Genomic DNA, 16329 nt, shown 5'->3' on the forward strand with positions numbered 1-16329 from the left:
GTGGGCAGCACTGGGGCGCCTTTGTTTCTCTCCGTCTCCGAGACCCGCGTCCCTCTGAATCTTAAGAGGCTGCCCCCCCCCCACCCTCTCCGCCCCGGCCCTCTGGCCTGGGGACAGCGCCCCTCCGTGATGCGTCCCGGACACCCGGGGGTGGGGGAGACCCGGACCCAGCGAGAAGGGAGGGGGCGCGCCTCCGGCCCGAGCTTGGGCACCTGCGCGGGCCCGAGGGGGCGGCCCCAGACTCGGGGGTCCACCCCCCGCCCGCTGCCCCAAGTCTCGCGGTGCTGCGGCCTGGCCGGGGGAGCCGCGGCCCGGCGCCCCCCGCCGCGTGACAAAGGCTGAAGCCGGAGGAGGAGGCCGAGGAGGGGGCGGAGGCGATAAAGGCGGGGGCGGCGGGCGGCCGCGGCGGCGGGAGAGCGCGGAGGCAGCGCCCGCCCGCGCCGTCCTTTGTGTGGCAGTGGTGGCGGTGGCGGCGGCGGCGGCGGCGCCTGGGCCTGCGCCGGCCTCGCCTGCCCGGGGTGGGGCGCCCGGCTCCGCGCCGCCCCTCCTCGTCCCCGCCCGGCGCGCGTCGAGCCTTCCGAGCAAGATGGCAACCCCGGCGGCGGTCAACCCTCCGGGTGAGTAGTGGCCGCGGGCCCCATCGCAGCCCGCAGGCCCTGCCCGGGGCCGGAGTGGGCCGGAGGCACTGGGCGCGCCGAGCGCCCCCGGGAGCGCGGAGCCGGGCGCTCGACACCCCCTGGGGCAGGGTCGGGGGAGCGGCTGTCATTCTGCGCGGCGGCCTCAGCATCAGCACCAGCAGCTGCATCTTCATCCCAATCTCTGCCCCACCCCGGTTTCCGGGATGCGCCAGCTCCCACCCGCGGGCGGCGGACGCTGGCCTCGCATCCCTGGGAACCAAAAGGGCCACTCCAGGATCCCCTTAAGTTCCGAAAATACCCAGCTTTGCCTTCCCCCTCCAACGCCTTTTTCTCTTCCTGTCGCGGCCCCTGTGGCATCAGGCGTCAGCCGGTCGGGGCGGGTGGGAGGGTACCGCGCTGACCGAGGGAAAAGTTTGGAGCCAGGATTCAACAGGGTGGAACTCCCCGGATGCTCTCCTGCCCGCCCCGCTCCCCAAGCGCTGGTCCTTTGAACCCTTTGCGACTAGCTCCTGTGTATCCTGATCTTTAATGGACACACACACACACACACACACTCTCTCTCTCTCTCTCTCTCTCTCTCTCTCTCTCGGTTCAACATCCTCTGCTTTCTAAGGCTGACCTGTTCTCAGGGTGCCGTCTATGACAACTGTGCTCATTGGGCAGATGTCACAAAATGGGAAGAGTTCATGATCAGGTGGGAATGTTGACTTGCTTCGGAATTGTAGCAGGGAAATTCTATTTTAGTTGGGAAAATGCCCTACCTTGTGAATAGGACAGCCTGAGGGTGTCCGAGAATGGAAAGGGGGACACCTAGACAGACTGCTACAAAGTTTTGGGTGCTGTGCAGTGACTGCTATGGCCATGGCATGGTGCTAGATCCCTGTGGAGGATGCAGGGAGAGTAAGAGAGAGGCCAGCCGTCAGGGAAGTCCCTGTAGAGGGAGGTCGTGGAGTGGGTGGGAGGGTGAACACCCACAGTGCCTAGCAAAGAAAAAAAATGTGTCATCCAAGTTAGAAGTGAAGGATTCCTTCCATCTAAAGTGGTAAGGGAAGGCTTTCGGAGGTTGGACATTTTAAAACCGGAGTTTGAAGAACAGGAAGGTTTGAATACACAGAGCTGGGTGCTTAAGCGACTTGCAGGTACAAGGGATGGCGTGAGCTATGGTGGACTTACTCTGAGCATGTGTAGATGCCAGTGGGTGGTTGGAGCATTAGGGGTATAAGAGGGAGCAGCATAATATCACACAGACTGGTTTGGCGGTGGCTGGGCTTTAGAGGGCTTTGAAGGACAGGCTAAGGAGTATGGACTCTCTCCCTACACATTATGAGAGAGTCCTCTATGGTATTTAATAGGGTAGCCACATGGTCACAGTACTTGTGGAAGATTAATTTGTCAGCTAAGTTGAGGTACCATGGAAAGGAGGGAGCAAGACTGGAGGCAGGGAGGCGGGGTCAAAATGAGGCAGGTGCTGGGGAGGTGAGACTTAGCGGCACTGGCTTGGAACAGAAAGAGGAAGGACAGCACCATTGGGCAGGTGGAGGAGCTCAGACTTGCACTGCTTAGATTGAGGGTAAGGGTAAAGGGGGAGGCCTAGGAGACACTGAGGTGGGGTGTCCATGGAGACACCGAGGTGAGGAGCCTCAGTAGTTCCAAGGACGGAGGTTGCATTAGCAGAGTAGGGAGTCTTGGAAGAACAGATGAGTTCCCTGTCCAGAACGCTGAGTTTGAAAACAGCTGTGCCAGTTCGCTTGCGACCGAAGCCTGCCATTTCAACCTGTTCAGCTGCTTAAAAATCAATAGCAACTTGATCGATTTAAATGTTATGACATTAGAAAAAGCAAAGGAAGTTAAATGAGGATATTTTAGTTCAATATAGGTTTATATTGGAAATAGGAATAAAATCAGAGGCAATGTACATTTTATATATATATATATATACGTTTACACATATGCACATATATGTACATACCATTACATCTCTGTTTGAGGCGTTTTGTCCATTACATTGTTCCGTGAGCTTAATGGAATAAATACGGGGCAGCTGCTGGGCTTGGCGGTGCTGAGCACACAAATGCCTGTGCCTTGGACTGTGGGACACTAGAATCAAGCAAGTGCAGGGGATTGTTTTTATTATTTGAAAAATAATAAAATAATTTGGCTTGCTTGATGGACAGTGATGTCTGTGCCTTTTCTCTGTTCACAGAGATGCCAGAGATCTTGAGCATGGTGAGACCTTCTCAAGGGAAAACTCCTTGAGGGGGTCGCCTTTTCTCTTACCCACCCGTCTGTTCTTTGAGTGGTCCTCCGCGGTAACCCTCAGATCTGCGGGGCAGGTTGTTCTCTCACCGTGTGAATCTCGAACTTCTTTGGGGAAAGGGTGTAGTTTCAAGGGATACAGCTAAAGGTTAGAGCCCAGAGAGAGGTTTCAGATTTTCCTGGCAATTTACAACCAAGAGAGGCAAGGTGCCCGAGCTGGACACCCAGAGTCCACCTCTCAGAGGCATGAGTCATGTGATGCTTCATTGAATGCCTCCTCCTCCTTCTCCCACCTCCCCCCTCTCCCCAGATGTTGTTGCTTTGCAAAGAATAAGAGCTCAGTGAACACAGACAAATGGACTGGGAGGCACCGAGGTTTATTTCTGCTGCTAATCTGTGTCCAGGGTACGAAGGTGACAGGCCATCACTTCCCCACCACTTGTTCCTTTTTCTGCAGCTGACCACTGCACACCAGCGGACGCATTTGCAATGATGCTTGTCTGTGATGTATGGCAGGGGCACTCTGGGGTCTAGGTAACGACAGATGAAGTTGGAATCTTCCTGCTCTCATGTATTCAGGTGATCTGAGCCAGGTTCAGACCTCTAACCTGCCCCTTCTAGGTCCCTTGTTTTAGTTTTCAGATTCTACCAGTTACTCTGGGGGAGGAGTGGTCTTTGGAGAAGGAAGGGTTTGGCTTCCAGATGTTCTTCTCATGGCATCTGCCACAGTACTCCTGGTCTGGTTCCCATCTCCTGGGGCCTCTGACCCCTCCCTATTTCTAGGTCATTGCAGCCCCTACCTTGGTTGCTGATATTATGGTAGTGGCTGATTTTCTCTATTCTTTCTAGATAGGAAGAACTTATGTTCTCTAGACTAGAGAATGGAACTCTAGAATCTTCTGTTCCGTATATATGTATTATTTGTTTCACTTCCTTTGGGTGATATTTAAGCATTTCTGATTTGTATGCAATAACGAAGGTTTGAATTAGTTTCATGCATGAAAGGGTATGTGCAGCTGAAATGGCACAGTTCGGAAGGGGACTGTTTTTCCAACTCCATTGTTTCCACCTTAATCTTTTGTAACTTGAGCATGAGGGAATCAGGTTCAAATTCAGACCAGTGATCATTAGGAATTATGCATTATCGGAGCACACTCAGAAATGAGTATTTGCAGATTGTTAATAAAGCTTGCACATTTTTTAAACTTCAGAGGTATGTTTTAAGAGATTTAGAATTTCTACTTTTTTCTGAAATCAACTATTAGATTTTTTTTTCCCTCCAGGTTTCTGGTCTCTGGCATTTTAGTTTGGAATTGATTGTATAGTGCAGAAGATTTTCGGCGCAAATTGCCTTAGATGGAGGGATATTTGGGTCGGTTCAACAAACATATTGAACACCTTTGACCTACCAAACACTGTGCAGGGCGGAGGGCAATATGAACATCCATTCCTCAACCTCTGGGAGTTCTGAGTCTAATAGGGGAGACATCAATAGACCAGGTTTATAACGAAAGGTGGAATGAAATGAACTTGACTAGGTGTGTATGTATCATGAGAGGAAGCTTTGTAGGGAGGTAGCTTCTGAAACTGGGCCTCTCAAAAAGAGAGCGTTTGGCCTATAGAGAATCTAGGAAGGGTCACAGAGAGCTGGGGGTGGGTGTGTGGGTGGGTGGATTTGTGAAAGTCTGGGGAACCGTCAAGTGGTTGTCTTCTCAGTGCTCTCAGGGACCCAGATGGACCCCCAAGAATGACGGGGTAGAGTTAGAGCTTTGGAGAGATGCTTGCTGTGATTGCAAGCTGCCCAGCAGCACTGCCTCAGCTAGAGGTGGAACGCCCAAACCAGCTGAACATACATGTCCAGTGTCTTTACACACTGCATTTCGTGCTTTCTAGAAGTCTCTTGATTGCAAGATACATCATTATTTTTTGTGCTTCCAAGAAAAAACTGCTGCCAATTCAATTCTGACGTACTATCAATCGTAAAATGCTCCTCCATTTCAGTGATGTTTGAGAAGATTGCATTTAGAACCAGTAAAATACCATGCCTTAAGAAAAGGTCATTTTTGCTGCCTCACCACCTGTACGTAAAACACATGGTCTCTTTTTCCAGTAAAAAACGATACAGAGTTTGCCCTTTAGGCATGTGCCAGGAAGCCCAGTGATGAACCAACAGCCTTTTAGCACCTGTCAAAAGATAGGAGTGATATCTAAAAAAGAGATTTATTTATTCCTCAGTCAGTATTTATTAAGCAACTAGTATGTGTCAGTTAGGGGGAGCTGCACTAGCTTGAGGTTGGGAAGAGCTGGGCTGGTTCGAGGAGCCAGTACAGGCCAGGGTGGCCGGAGGACGGTGGGTGAGCAGGGGCGACGGGGGTGTGGGAGACCGCTCATGGAGAGGCACGGATGGGGGTAGGGGGTTGAGGTTCGATTCTAAGAGCAATAGAGAGCTAGAGGGGTCTTGAGCAGTGGAGGCACGTGATCCCACCCGCAGTGGCTGCTGTCTGGAGAGCAGACTGGAAGGAGGCCAGCAGAGAAGCAAGGGTCCCGTTAGATGTTGCTGACGTGGACGGGGGGTAGCAGTGGGCGTGGAGAGAAGGAGGTGGAGTTGAGATATATTTGGGGACCAGGACGCCATGCCGAGCAGCTCCAGGGGCACCAGTTATATCCTCGGGCATCCTTGCAGTCGGGCAGGGCGCCTGCAGCATCTCTTTTTTTGCGGGTAGCACCATAACTGTAGGGTACGGGGTTGGGAGAAGGTGCTGAGGGGGAAGGAAGAGGCAAGGATGAGTCCCAGCTCTCTGTCCTGACAGCCGGGTGGTGGGAGGTGATGGGAAGATAGTGAGGCACACCTGGCCGTGGGGCGTGCTCGAGGCTCCTGCATTAGATGGTTGGGTGCAGGTGCCCAGGAGACACAGAGGTGGAGCCGCTGAGGAGACCGAGGACCGTGTGGGCCCGAGGGATCTGGGCTGGAGAAATAAGTAAAGAGCAGCTTCTCTAAATGCTTTCCTTGGGGAAAGTGAGATCAAGGAGAGTGGAACGCTTGGACCAAATCCCCTCAGTTCCCCAGCAGTGCCTCCATTACTGCTTCATCATCGGCCTGTGCTGAGATTCACCAAGATGCACGGAGAAATCATGTCTGTATCTTTTCCAGAACCATTACTCCACTCACAGTGTCAGCTTTGTGCTAGGCTGTCCTTAGGAAAGGAGCGTCCAGTAGAGTTGCCCAGGAATGGAACATGCTGTGTGAGAAGCCAAGGAGGCTTTCACACAGAAGCGGGTAGGAGCCGTGCGGGCCAGGCTGATGGACTAGTTTCACACACAGAACTTCTTGTTCAGTGAATAAAAATTGACTCCCACTTCTAGTCAAGCCCTTTCCCGCTTGAGGGCTTTTGCTTGTGCTGTGTTCCTCTTCTTGGGATGATAAACTGCTCACCTGTCCCTTCCTCCTCTCTCCCACCCCCTCCCCACACCTAACCATTTCCCCATCTGACTCCTTTTGTTTCCTTATGCCCTCAGCTTGAATTCTTACTCCATTGGAGAAAGCTCTCTTGATCCCTTTATCCAGATAAAGTGTGCCTGTAATGCATTCCGCCAGGGCCCTGCAGGGTGGACTTGGGTTGGAGCTCTTCCTCTCATGCGGAATGAAACAGTAAATCACCTAGATGTTTGATCCATGCCTGTGTCTCCTGCAGGTCTGGGAGCCCCCTGAGGGCAGGGAAGGCATCTGTCACTGAGGTGGCCCCAGCATCCACCATATTGCCTCCCGTACTGCAGGCATGCAGGAAGGTTTGCTGATGAGTGAATGTCTGGACGCCAGACAATTGCATTACAGTTTTGTATGTGACTGCCTTGAAATGCCCACCTTGAAGAGAAGAAAGCATGTGCACTGTATTTGTGGGTCTCTGAAACCAAATAGACCAGTGCTGTCTAATCTAGTTTCTGATTTTTATTGGTGGGAACTGATTTTGATCTGAAAATCCTACCAGAATAATCTGTCCCCACACCAGTGCCTCTAGACTTTATAATAAGGCCTTGGAAACACAAATATTATCCTTCTCCCCAGAAGGAGGGCAGGGCAGACTGGTAGTAGCCTGGAGACCAGCTGGTAGTGGTGAAAGACCCATATCCCCACCAGATTCCCTGTGAAAGTCCCACAAAGGTCCTTCCCTTTTGGGCCTCTGCTCTGTGTGCGAAACTGTTGCTGTGGCTTGTGTAATCACCAGCAGTTACAGATAAGGTCCCCTGGGCTGGCTCTCCATCCAACTGCCCCCCCAGAGGGCCTGACACGGGTCCCAGGAAGGCAGCATTGAGGGGCCACAGGCCCTGGAGTTGGAAGCGAGACCCTTTGCAGATAAGCAGAACCTGCGTGGCTTTCAAGACTGACTGTAATAATTGGAACATTTTTCAGGGAGATCCACAAAAAAGCAGAAATGTTCACAAGTAGGTAATTCCTGCTCTTGTACATTGTACAGTAACATGGGGCATCTTTTACTGCTCCAGTTGTGTTGTGAGAGCAGCTAAGCAGAGCCTGGGAGGGGTCTTCTCCTAGCCCCCGCTGAGGAGTTGGCTTCTTTCTTCCCCATAATCACTTTTCCTCCTGAACACAAGAAGAAAGATACGTGTGGATTATGAAAAATTTGGAAACTATTCATGAGTGCCAAGATAGTTCTACTATCCACTATTAAGATTTTTGCATACGTTGTTACAGACTTTTTAAAAAATGTCATAAATCAACACAAAATAGAATTGTTCAGAACATATTTTTTCCCACCTTCATTAATAGGAACAGTGTATCTTACCAGAGATACTGAAGTGTTCTGATTTATGGCCTTGTCATAATTTTTTGACTTAGTCTCATATTTAGGCATGTAATATTTGGTGTGCTTTTCCATTTGTCAGAATTATACACAGCGTTGTAGTGTACATCCCTGTACGTAAATACATAATTACATGACTTTTTTCCTTAGGGTAACTGCTAGAAGTGGAATTAAATAGCCAAGTGGGTTGGTATGTTTTTATTTTATATTGCTTTCCACAGAGGTTAAACCAGAGGCTCAAAGGGGTTCAGAGACTCACCTGGGGTCCCTAGGGCATACATGGAATAACAGGACATGAGCTCAGATGCTCTGCTTCCTGCTCTGGGCAGGGCCCTGCAGCCCCCGCCAGGCTCCCCTCTGCCCCACCCCCGGCTTCTGTCTGCACCCCAGCCCTGCCCTTAACCCGTTCCCTTCTTTCACGTGGCCTTCCCAAACACACGTGCTATAACTGGCCTGGAAACCTTTGATCCCTGTCTGTTGTCCACACATCCTCCTTGGTTTGAACTGTCCATCCCCCACCAGACCGCCTGGCTGACCAGCCCCCAGGCTCAGAGAGCACAGGGCGTGGCAAGGTGTTGTCCTTCCTGCCTGCCTTCTGTGGCATCAGACAAGTCGTGGTAGTTACTGCCGCTTCAGATGCAGATTCAGGAGGTTTTAATAACGGAGGGCAAATGTGTTTGCTTTTGGTTTTGATGATCCCTGCTTTTCTTCCACAACTCTAAAAAAACAGAGACCAGCTGCAGGTGGCACTGGGCACCTCTGCACCCAGGCTCAGGTAGCAGAAGGAAAGGCTTGGGTGTTGGCAGCCTGGGACAATTCTGGGGTGCTGTGTCCAGGGTGAAGAGCACCCCGGGGGGTTGGCCGAAGCCAAAACCAAGCTCAGTGGGTGGACCCAGAGCTTTCCGGGAGCCAGGTCAGTGGAGTACCTTGCTGGTAGCCGAGTGAGGGACCAGAGGAGAGGAGGGTGGTCTTCCGTACACGGGGCACTCCTGGAGGCCCTACAGTGACCTACTCGTGGCCATCAGAGGCTCTCTGCCTGTTGAGAAATGCAACTTCCCGCCTGTTTCTGTCTGGCCTGCCAAATTGCCCTAACAGCAGTTAAGGAAAATCCACTGGAATCGATAAATAATAGATTATTTATCAGGAGAGCCACATGGTTGCTCCTTACAGACATCAATAGATGAGCTGGGTTCCAGACTTTGAGGCAACAGCAAGCAGCAAAGTTCATTTTGCCCCCATTTATTTCATTCATAGCTGTCATCAAATGCTATTCTCTTTCTTCTCTTGGAGACTCTGACTGAGGCAAGCGGCAGAGCATCTAAGAACCCTGGCACAGGGGGGCCAGAGATGTGTCCACACTGCTTATCGACTGGGAGACATTCCTGGTTGTTACAGCATCAGGGGTGGGTGGGGAGGTAGGGTGGGAGGGGGCATCTTGGGGGTGGAGGCCAGGGCTGCTGCTAAACACGCTGCAGTGCACAGGGCAGCTCCCACAACAAAGAATGACCCAGCCCCAAATGTCACCAGTGCCAGGCTGAGAAACCCCGGTCTATGCGGACAGGACTTCTCGTAAGCCTCTGGGCAGTGGCAACTGGGAAAGGAACCCAGGAGTTCCATGGGGTACACAGCTGGCAGAAACGAAGGGGCTGGCCCCCGAGACCACCACTTCAGAGTACGAAAACGTGGTGGCTTTAGAAGCAAGATGGTACTTCTCAGAAAATTATGATATCCATAATGGAAGTTCATTTAAATGTGAAATAACAGAACTGCCCGCATTTTTTATTAGTATTTTTAGAACAGCATTGATGTTTCTATCACATCAGCAGGTTTAAAACGAGGCAGAGTCTGGACTCATTTGCCATAATTTGATGTGCTTGATGGATTCCAAGTCCCAGAAAGGATGAAATGAATGAATGTGATCAAGGATCACAGCTGTGTTCTCGCTCTTTGAAAGCATTTCACACCAGAAAACTTCTAATTTGTTTCAGCCAGCCTTCCCCGGGCACCCCCTCTGCCACCCCTGCACAAAGGGTGAGGTGCCCAGTGCTGGGGCTGGCGTGTGGAGAGATGCTGAGCGAAGTAGGTTGGCCACACGTGTGTTCAGCCAGTGTCCACAGCAGGCAGGGGCAGGACAGTTTTAGGCAAATGACTGGCGGCTTGTTAGAGGGCAGGAGCGAAAGTGACCCCCACCCCGCCAGCTCCTCCTGCAGGGCAGAGAGAGAGTGTGTTACAGGAATGGCTCAGGGGCACACAGCTCGATTTAGCGCCAGAGTACGTACCTTTTCCTGAAGTCAGCCTCACAGACCACAGGTCTGTACTTCCCGCTGCCTGCCCGGCGTCTTGCCCACGTCGCCCTCACATTTTGCAAAGCCAGCACCTCCTCCACGTCCCCCCCCCCAGGTCCCCTGTGGCAGTGAATGGCATCACACTCCATTCACTGGTCCAAGCCCGACATTAATTATTTTAATTGCTTATCCACCTAATTAAACAAATATTAATTGAATGCCAGCTCTGTGCTCACAGTGGTGTGCAAAGCCAGGCGTGGTCCCCGCCCCCATGGAGCTCACTGTGGGGAGAGTCGGCCGTTTATTAAACAGTCGCATGAACGAGGGTATTATTTAAGTAAGTATTAGGGGAAAAAAAAGGTGTCTTTGTGTCCAAATGCAACAGGAAGCCATTGAAGTGTTGTGAGCAGGGCTGTGATGTACTGGGAGGTGGATTTTGAGAAGATCTCTCTGGCTGCTGAATCAGGCCGGCCGGGTGAGGGCATCCATCCTGCCCGTCCAGGGAGGGGACCACCGAGGCCTGCTCCACGTGGCAGTGGACATGGGGAGAAGCAGGTGGATCCCTGTGAAATTTAGGCGGTAAAGCCAACAGGACCAGAAGATGGATCAGATTGAGCTGATAGAGGCGGCAGTGGCTAGGTTCCCAATTCAGTCACGGGAAGGGTAGGGTGCCATTTCCCAAGACGGCGAACGTTGATGAGGTCCTGGTATTTTGGAGTATTTTGGTGGAGGTGGCAGGGAGATGACAGACTTGGTCTTGGACATGTTGAGTTGAAGACATCATGAGTTCAAGACATCCAAGTGGGGATTTGCCAGAAACCTCAAGTTGCTTCATTTCCCTTTTAGAGTTGGGATTTTCTTTTTTCACTGTGGTATCCCCAGTGGCTTGAATGAGGCCTGCCACATAATAGGTGCTTAATAAATATTACTGAATGAATGAATGAATGAATGGATTGGTCTCCAAGTCCCCCAAATTGCAAACCAATGAGAAGCAGCATGACCACTACAAGGTTCCTTTTTTGTTTTTAGTAACTTTTTATGCTGAAGTAATTTCGGGCTTACAGAAAAGTTGCAAGAATAGTACACAGAACACCTGTATTCCCATCACCTAGATTCCTCAAGTTTTTCTCTCTCTTTATTTTCCTGAACAATTTGAGAATACATGGCAGACACGATGCCCCTTTTAATTCTAAATACTTCAATGTGTGTTCCTAAGAATAAGCACATCCTCCTACAGAGCTACAATGTATGATCAAAATCAAGAAGTTAGTGGGACTTCCCTGGTGGTCCAGTGGGTAAGACTCAGCGCTCCCCAATACAGGGGGCCTGGGTTCGATCCCTGGTCGGGGAACTAGATCCCGCATGCATGCCACAACTAAGAAGTCTGCATGCCACAACCAAAACGATCTTGCATGCTGCAGCGAAGATCCCGTGTGCCGCAACTAAGACCCAGCGCAGCCTAAATAAATAAATAAATAAAAATTTTTAAAGTTTTCTTTTTTCTTTTATTATTTAAATTTATTTATTTATTTGTTTGTTTATTTATTTATTTATTTTTGGCTGTGCTGGGTATTTGTTTCTGTGCGAGGGCTTTCTCTAGTTGCGGCAAGCGGGGGCCACTCTTCATCGCGGTGTGCGGGCCTCCCACTATCGCGGCCTCTCTTGTTGCGGAGCACAGGCTCCAGACGCGCAGGCTCAGTAGTTGTGGCTCACAGGCCTAGTTGCTCCGCGGCATGTGGGATCTTCCCAGACCAGGGCTCGAACCCGTGTCCCCTGCATTAGCAAGCAGATTCTCAACCACTGCGCCACCAGGGAAGCCCAATAAATATTTTTAAAAATGTTTAAAAATCAGGAAGTTGGCATTAATATAACAGCATCATCTAAGCCACAGACCTTATTCGTATTTTACCAATTGTTCTTCATAGCCAAAACCATTTTTTTTTGGCTCCAGGTTTAAACCAGGATTACAAGTTATGATGTCCCTTAGTCTCCTTTAATTCTGGAATAATTGCTGTCTTTTTTTGTTTGTTTTTTTCCCTTTCATGGCTGTAACATTTTTGCTGAGTACAGGCCAGTCCCTTTATAAAATATCCCTCAATTTGGTTTTGTTTGATGTTGCCTCACGATTACGTTGGGATTTTGCTTTTAAAATTTTTATCAAGAACACCCCCTAAGTGATGTTATTTCACAAGGCTGCTTTTAGCAGGCATTACTCAAAAGCAAGTCTCTGAGTTGATGAAGTCAAGGTCCTGTGCAGATAAAGCTAAGGAAAGATGATTAGTGGTTCCACGTGCCATTCCCTACGTGCTTGGCAAACCTCTTTGGGTTCTATACACCATATATAGGCAGCTTCAGAAGCTCCTTGTCGAGTGCAGGTCCCAGGGTTTTTGTTTTATTTTTTAAAGACTGTAAGGATAACACTTTCCTAACTAAATATCAACTTCACTTGAAAAATAAAATAATTATAATCTAACTGTGTAAGGATTATCATATCTCTAATAAAGTCAATAGGAAGTTGAAGTGTTTAATTACCAACTTTCCTGACATACAGATTGGAAAGCTTTTCAGGTAAGTTACTCATGCGGAATGCCTGAAACACGCTGCAATTAACAATCGGATCTTCCTTCAAACAGTAATTAGTGTATGATTTGTCTTGCTCTTTGTGGCTGGTGCATATCCAGGTTTAGATGTGTATTTGTGTTTACTTTAGGAAATGAATTTGCTGCTGCTTTTTTTTTTTTTTGGCTGCACTACATGTGGGATCTTAGCTCCCGACCAGGGATCCAACGCGGGCCCCCTGCATTGGAACCGTGGAGTCTTAGCCACTGGACCACCAGGGAAGTCCCCTGCTGTTTTTTCTATAGTCCACTTAAAAACAAGTTTGCATTTTACTGTGACTTCATAAAGAAAGACCTAGTGACTTAAAAATCAGATATTTTGGGTGCATAATTTGCCTGCAGAAACTTGCTGAGTTTTTCCCCAAGGTCTGAGAATCCCCCTCCTCCTCCCTTCCCTCTACCCCCTCCTCCCTTCTTTCTTTCTCCCTCTGTCTCTTTCTCCTCCTCCTCCATCTTCTCCTCCTTTCTTCCATTTGTGCTTCGTCCCTTCCTCCCTCTCTCCCTTGGTCCTTCTTTCCCTCCCTGCTCCCCCTTCCTTTGCATCAAAGACCCAAAGGAACCAGAGAGGTTGGAAATGTTCGGGTCACCCCAGTAGCTCATGCTGGGTCATCTTGCTACAAGTATTTAAATACCCAGACTCCTCTACTGTGTGAGTGGTAATGATGTGAACACCATCTACTAGGGGACAGTACAGGCAAAGGCTTCAGTTTTCCCATCTGTAAAATGCGGTGACTTCTTCATTGAGCACTGACTGTGCTGTGTGCTCAGGATTTAGAGGTGAGCAGAACACTGCCCCCTGGGCTCGAGGCAGGCCACGGCGGACGTGGTGACCGTGGCTCGTGGGCTAGCTGGTTACCCTCTCGTTGCCACTGCCTCCTCACATGTACAGTGGTGCACCTCATTTGGTTGCATTGTGGATTAGATGGTTCTATTTAACACCTTTTGGGATGGGACCTGGCACATGGTCCACACTGGCTCAGCGGTGGCTTTGCTCCCTGTAATTGTTTTTCACGGGGGCGCGGAACATGGCCCAGGGTTCAGAAGTGAAGGGCATCTTTCCAGCTGGGCGGGAAAAACTTGGGGAACAAATAACCAAATGTGCTTATGAAAGCAGGCAGGCTGGTGTTACCAGGGCTCTTCTGTGCATGTGGGGATCACAAGCTGTCCCCGCTCCAGTATTCCTCCTCCCAGGCTCAGTGCTGGGAAAGTCCCCGCCCTGCCTGTGCTCCTTACAGCCCTGGGAAGAAGTACATCAGCCACAGGGACAGTCCCTCCCCCACCCTGCTGGACTCCAGGCTTTTCCCTCCTGTCGTGTTGTGACTGTCCTTCTCGCCATCCCTCCCTATTTGCTAGACTTTCTGCCCTGGTCCTGCCCCTAAGTGCAGACCAGTATGTAATGCCCTGTCCCCCACTTCTCCGCTCCCTGTCCTCACTGGCATAGTGGGGTGGGGGAAGGGTCCCATCGCCCTAGAACAAGTCTCCCTCCTGGTCTCTTCTTACTCTGGACAGACTGGGATGGGCTGACCACCCAAGAGGGTCCCCTGTTGAATGCCTAGGGCTGCTGTGACCTCAGACGCGGTGCCTGGGCGCCTGGAAGTGGCCTCTGCAGGTGGTGGCTCAGTGCCCCTGTCTCCTTCCACCTCTTGAACTGGCGCCACTGGGCCTCAGGCTGCATCTCAAGACATTTCAGTTTTGCACAACACTTTGTGGACAGACTAGGAGTTAGGACGTGTGTCTTCTTTGTTCAAGTTTATTCATTCGTCTTCATCCATTCAACAAGTATTCATTAACTGTATGCCCTTTTTTAATCATGGTGCTTAAGTGCTGGGATTATGCTGGTTAGGAAGAACGGCACAGTCTGTGCCTTCAAGCATTTACAGACTTGTAGAGGGCAGCTCCTTCCCTGAGTCCTTCAGGCTGAATGTTCGCGCAGGATCTGTTAGGCCCGTCTACCACTAGGTGGCGCAGTCACACAGGTAGCTCAGTCACTCAAACTCGACCTGCCTCCGAATTACCAGGAGAGTGGCTTGTTAGTACCAAGTGCTGCCCTGCCCCAGAACCTCTGTCAGTAGGTCGGGGTCGGGGCAGAGGGGGGTTGGGTTGACATTTGTATTTCTGACAAGTTCTCAGGTGATGCTGATGGTGCTGGTCTGTGGACCACCCTTCAGGTCCACAGAAGCAGAAGCAGCTAAGCCAATACTGTGCCCACTGCCAACTAACTCAGCCTGTCTCAAGGCTTCTGGATCTGTGAACTTAAAGGATCATTCTGATGGCTGGACATAATAGCCTCATTTCACAGGTAAGGAAGTTGACAGCTGGTAAGAGGCAGAGCTGAGACTGGCACCGATTCTGATCCTAAGTTCACCCTCTTTCCACTGTCACACTGGCTCTCCCTGGGTGGTTTGGGAGAGAAGGAAGAAGGTGAATGACTGAGCTGACCTGGGGAGATGTGAGCTCGAAGTGCGATAGGCATTCCAGGCGGCAGGAGAGCTGGGAAGAGTGCTGTATTCGTGCCCAGTCCCGGCTCTATCTGGTACTGGCGTGGTTTGTACTCTTGGGCACCCTGCTTTTTCCCTTTGAGCTTTTATTTTCTCATCTACAAAATGAAGGTTTGGACCTTGGTGTGGGGATTTGTTTCATTTATTGTGCTGGGTATTCAGTGGGCCCTTTCAATCAAGAGACTGACTTTAGGGCTGATTTTTTTTTTTTTTTTTTGTAAATTCTTTCTCACTAACCTCTCTTTCTGGAAATTCTGTTAGTTAGATACAGACCTCCTGGATTGATCGTCTCTCTCTTCTCTCCTTCCCCAGCTCCTTGTTTGCTTTGGGGAGGTTTATATTTCTTTAGAAAACAAACCTCCAGTCTCATTCCTTGGGGGAAATGCCAGCTTGTTGGCATTAGGAGTTAGAAGTTCCTTACTGTCATTAATGGGGTGTCGGGAAGGAAGAGGGGATGAGGCATGTGTCACTGGGCCTCCTTTAACTGGAAAACGGTGGCTTTTAAAAGAAGCATCTAGATTCACTTTTCTTTTAAAAGAAAAAGATTCTCTAACTGTGTAAAACAACAGAAGCCAAACGATACCACCATGTACTACTATTCACAACTTGAAAAAAGTGATTTAAAGGTTTGAAAATAAAAGGACTGACCATGGTCTGTCAGGCCAGTGCAGACAAAAGGAAAGCTGTGATCACAATTTTAGATTCAGCAAATAGGAAATTATTGCCAAAACATCTAATGGTACAAAGAAATTATTACCCTATAATGTATTGGTTTTGAACCTTAGTGCACCCAACAACACTGTATCACTGATACGAATTTCTTACGATAACTTGCGTGGAAACCCCATCTTATTGCTTTATTTTTACCCATCAAATTAAACCTGCCTCATCTCTGCCAGGTTGGCTGTTGGAACATCCGTTTTCATTTTTTCAGGGAAGATACACCCTTTGGTCATTTATGACACCTTTGGACCTTACACAACTGAGGAAAATTGGAAACAGGCCTCTGGTCTTTGGTAGTTCCCAGTGAGATGCTCATTACCCAGACGCTTAGGTCTGATTGAAGGCAACCTGCTGGCTAGCTGTCATTTAGTCCAAGTGGGCTGTCAGGAAATTATAGCATTGAAAAATAAACAAAATTAGGAAACTGATGGATGAATTAAATAGCTACTAAACACAGAGGAATAGGGAATTAATGAATTAGAAAGTGGAATGAA

The 16329-nt window shown here is 49.7% G+C and overlaps 1 protein-coding gene across 5 annotated transcripts in view; it reads left to right on the forward strand.

Annotated features, from left to right (window-relative positions):
• The first annotated feature begins 279 nt into the window (after positions 1 to 279).
• ARNT2 (aryl hydrocarbon receptor nuclear translocator 2) overlaps positions 280 to 16329 on the forward strand; it is a 209022-nt gene continuing 192972 nt past the window's right edge. For all 5 annotated transcript variants that reach the window (XM_057543556.1, XM_057543553.1, XM_057543558.1 and 2 more), the window contains exon 1: positions 280 to 617. Coding sequence is in view for 1 of the 5 variants with exons in the window: in XM_057543557.1 (XP_057399540.1) it covers positions 587 to 617 (31 nt within the window). In the remaining 4 variants the exon portion in view is untranslated. The remainder of the gene's footprint in view (positions 618 to 16329) is intronic.

The sequence above is a fragment of the Balaenoptera acutorostrata genome, chromosome 3 (assembly GCF_949987535.1).
Source record: "Balaenoptera acutorostrata chromosome 3, mBalAcu1.1, whole genome shotgun sequence".
Classification (NCBI taxonomy): domain Eukaryota; kingdom Metazoa; phylum Chordata; class Mammalia; order Artiodactyla; family Balaenopteridae; genus Balaenoptera; species Balaenoptera acutorostrata.